The sequence below is a fragment of the Haplochromis burtoni genome, unplaced genomic scaffold (genome assembly GCF_018398535.1).
Source record: "Haplochromis burtoni strain Fernald_Lab_line unplaced genomic scaffold, NCSU_Asbu1 Contig_477, whole genome shotgun sequence".
NCBI classification, from domain to species: Eukaryota; Metazoa; Chordata; class Actinopteri; order Cichliformes; family Cichlidae; genus Haplochromis; species Haplochromis burtoni.
In genome coordinates, this window is record NW_024582838.1 from 41,496 (window position 1) to 45,874 (window position 4,379).

General features: G+C 38.8%; 1 protein-coding gene across 5 annotated transcripts in view; it reads left to right on the forward strand.

Moving 5' to 3' along the window:
• The window catches only part of ano1a (anoctamin 1, calcium activated chloride channel a), a 56,474-nt gene that overhangs the window by 11,080 nt on the left and 41,015 nt on the right, over positions 1–4,379 (forward strand). For 4 of the 5 annotated variants that reach the window (XM_005946251.3, XM_005946249.3, XM_042213750.1 and 1 more), the window contains one exon: positions 3,089–3,418. The exons of the other annotated variant lie outside the window; for it this stretch is intronic. In XM_005946251.3, the coding sequence (XP_005946313.1) occupies positions 3,089–3,418 (330 nt within the window). The remainder of the gene's footprint in view (positions 1–3,088; positions 3,419–4,379) is intronic. 5 annotated transcript variants of the gene reach the window in all.

Here is a 4,379-nt window from a genome sequence, read left to right on the forward strand (position 1 = left end):
CGCTGTAGATTCCCGTCAGTAACACTTTCGGTCCGCTAGTAAAACGTAGTTCTATTAATCTGCGCTCATCACTCTCGAACCGGATTTAAGTCCCAAAAAGCTGAATTGTAGAACTGAAACTGAATGGTGAGAAGTGAATCTGAAATTATTCGAGAGCTGAATTTTTAAAGGATAAAATACAGTTTCAAAGCAAATGAATTCAATTTCAAAATATAAAATTCAATTTCAATTTAGTGATCATTTTCAAACCAATAAATTGAATTTCAAATTAGACTAATTCAAATTCAGTTTTTAAAAACATTTATTCAAGTTACAATTCAGATTCGATCCGAGCAATTCAAATTCAAATTTAACTTATTCAACTTCAGTTTCTGATGGCACAGATTTCTGCCCATACATTTTTCTGTGCTTCCACACAATGACCTTTCTAAAACATAGTGACTTACAGAATTTAAAATGGGAGGCTATAACTATCAAAAGTTCCTTCCACCTCTCCTGTTCACTCCATTGTTGATTTCACTCTTCTCGAGTTAAAACAGATGTGAAGGAACTAATTTCATTGTTATTTTTAGTGTTAGACACGCGCACACAAACTTACTGCTTTAGCCCTTTTTATCAAGTTTTTGACTGGATGTCCTTACCGGGCAAAGTTATTCCAGGGTCCTTCATTGAGAACATATTAAATCAGGAATACACTGCTTCTAATTGGTGGATTCAAATAGAGTTCTCTCTGGTCTGTCTCTGCTGGACTGCATTACATCAAAATTCAAATTTTAATGTGGCCATGGCATAAAGACACCCATCTGAAAAACCTTCCATTTAGGTATTGGGGATTATCAGGGAAATTTTTGAGGGAAGAGGAGAGTAGGTTAATAAGAATGACAATTACACAATAATAGGATGATGGCTGGGCCTTCAAACTGGGGGCTGAGTAAGCGCATTATAGGCAAAAGCTTTTAGCTGTCACCAATGACAGCACTGAGCCTATTTTCCTCCCATGCCATTTGTCAGACAGACGTGTTTTTTGTTTTTATTTTTTACACCAAAAACAGCTTGCCTATGAGATGAATGCTGTAATTTTTTTTCCAGTGTACATTTTCAGTTTTTTTAATCATTTAAATAAATCCCCCAAATCTCTCTTCAATTCAAGTAATTGAGAAGGTGGGAAGAAGCACCATTCAAAATTTCTCCTCAACTTGCTGCTGTGTCTGCTCAATGCGCCGTATAATCTGGTGTGTCTTATGGCCCAAAAAAATACAGTATCTTCTACCTTCATTTACTTCATTTATGTCCAAAGTCCAACTTTTTGTGCGATGGTTAGCATCTTCCTCTGCCTTTTGGGTGCTACTGCAGGTGCCTTCCCATATGGAAAAGAAATAGTAAAAACTTACATGATGTACTCATTACTTTCATATATTTAGTAAGTATCCAAAACATACAAGTTTCATTTATATAATTTTTCAAGGGATCTTATATCTGTTTTTACTCTTGTATGCTTTTCATACAAGTTTCACACAAGACAGACACAAGCTTTATAAGATTTATAAATATCTTTTCCATTTGGGTTTGACGATGCAAAACGTTTCGTCGACATTGTTGTGTTTGTTGGGCAGAAAACGTACAAACATAAAGTACAGCATTTCAGAGTCACGCTGCTAGCGATCGAAGATTTATGTCAATTCAACAAGCTGAATGCATTCTGGACGGCACGGCACAATACTGATCGACAATGGTCTCCAGCCAATCAGGATGCAGAACACAATGCGCTGTTTAAAGAAAAAGAAAAAAAGCGTGCAAAATTGCACAAACAAATCTGCAAAACAACGAGGCCGCGAAAGGTGAACCGCGTTACAGCGAGGTTTGGAGTCTTTAGTGAATAACTCCACGACTCTACAGGAAGTTGGCGACCTCTGTGCACTATGCGCCTCCGCTCTGTGATTTTACTTGGCCTACTATTTTGTGACTGAGTTGATGTCGTTCCTAATTGCTTACACTTTGTTATAATACCACTAACAGTTGACTGTGTAAAGTTTTGTAGCGAGGAAACTCCATGACTAGACTTGCTGCACAAGTGGCATTCTGTCACTGTACCAAGCTGGAATTAACGGAGTACCAGCTGAGTGACCCATTCATTCACAAATGTTTGTAGATGCAGTCTGCATGCATGGTGAACACCTAAATTCAATTTGGATGGAAGACGTTATAAATAAATTGGGGTGGCTCAACACTTTTGTAGAATACTATAGTTATTGTTAATATGAAGCATTTTAAAAGGTTAATTTGGTCTGTCCATTCAGGATATCCAGGTGCTTTTTGCAGCATAATTGAAGCTGCATTGTATCAGTTTTATATTACCGTATATTGAGCTAGTGTCAGAAAAACAAATGTGCAGATGCATCCATTCTTGAAACCAAATGAATTATTTCAGTGACATTGCCTTTGACAAAGAATCATCTGTTGTGTGCTACATGTAAAAAAGCTTAACTTCACACAAGGCCTCTTCAAAGCTCATGTAGCTCGTGTGTAAACATGACTCCCAACAGCTACCTGTACTGTTTAGTATATCAACATTGGTCCTGTTTAAATAATAATATCAGTGAGGTTTTCAACATTGAAGGTTAAAACTGCTCAATGTGCCTGACTTGCATTAAAAATACAGAAGAGAAGAAAAATCATATCAAGAATGTCGTATATTTTTCCTCTGATTTTATTGCATACATAATCAGTGACGATCAATGATACTCCCTGTAAGTGTAAAGTAGTTTAAACAAGACTTTGCATTTAATCATCAGTTGTTATTATTCTCTGGTTCCCTTCCACAGTGGGCGATTTGTCTTCCTCCCCTCAGCCAGTTACAGCTCTATGGCCCTTCCTGTTCTGCCGCAGGTTTCCTGTTAAAAGGGAGGTTTTCTCTCCCACTGTCACTAAACCGCTTGCTCAAGGGAGGAAGGGGGGTGTAATTGTTGGGGATTTTTTTTTTTCTATTATTTTAGGGGCTTCACCTTACAGTATAAAATGCTTTGGTCCTATATAATGCTATATAAATACAATTTAATGGAAATGTTTTGAATCTCTGTCTTGCTTCCAGCCAATGAAGGATCTATGCTCAGACAAAGTGCTTGGCCTGTACTTCTCTGATGGGAAGCGACGTGTGGACTATGTTCTGACTTACCATATCCAAAAGTCTGGCAGCACACGAAGACAGTCATCGAAGTTTGGGGATAACAGCTTCATACGACGACTTCGGCGCAGCCTGAGCAAGAGAAGCAGCCGAGCTCCGCTACAACCAAAAGAAGACCCAGAGGTTGCCGCACAGGAGCATCAGACTGACTATCATGAGGATGACAAGCGCTTTAAACGGGATGAGTTTGAGGAAAACCTCCAGAAGACAGGGCTAGAACTGGAAAAGGATGAAGGGGTGAGAAGGGAGAGGGCTGGGGTGAGGGAAATTGTTTGATTAGGGTAATGTAATGATGACATTTTGATTTTAACATAATCCTGTTCGTTTTTGCTCAGGTTTATTCCTGCTCTCAGTTAATAACAGGACTGATTTGCTAACAAAAAGTCCTCTAAGCCGGCGGTCCCCAACCCACCACGGACTGGTTCATGTCCGACAGTATTTTCACAGACCGGCCTTTAAGGTGTCAGAGACAAATACAACAAAATAAAACCAGTGGTTTTATTTTATAAAGAGAAGATTTATTCATAACACGCGGGAAAAGACCCAGGGAAACAGAGTTAACAATAAAAACCCTGAAAACCATAAATTTCACACCCGAGCCTCAACTTTCGCGGCCCGGTACTAAACGACTCATGGACCGATAGCGGTCCGTGGCTCGGGGGTTGGGGACCACTGCACTAAGCAGTATGTGCTGATTCTTGATAATCAGCTAATGGTGATGTTTCATTTCTTTTGCACTTCAGAAAACTATTAAACCCTAAGGAAATTCATACATGTGGTCAGCTGCTCCCGCACTCAATAAAAGGCAACAGTCACTCTATAATGAGTTGATCCAATAACGAATACAAGATATATTCATTAACAATATATCAACACAATAAGAACAATAAGAACACACTTCCTCCTGAGGGTCCAAGTTCACCAACAATTGAGCCTTTTTGATTATTTTTTTTAGTCTGTGAATGTTCTTTTTGAAACAGCACCCCCAGCACCACATAGAGAAGCATACTGGGAACCATCGACTGTTAAACTCACTCCAGCAGATGTTAAGACACAAGCCTCCATAGGGAGGTCCTTCCTGTAGAGAAGGTTGGTGTTAGGGGTGGGTTTTGATTATCGATTAAAATCGATTCTGGCTTGGATAACGTGATATCAATCGATTACAATCCTGAAACGATTTTTAATATAAATTTATTTT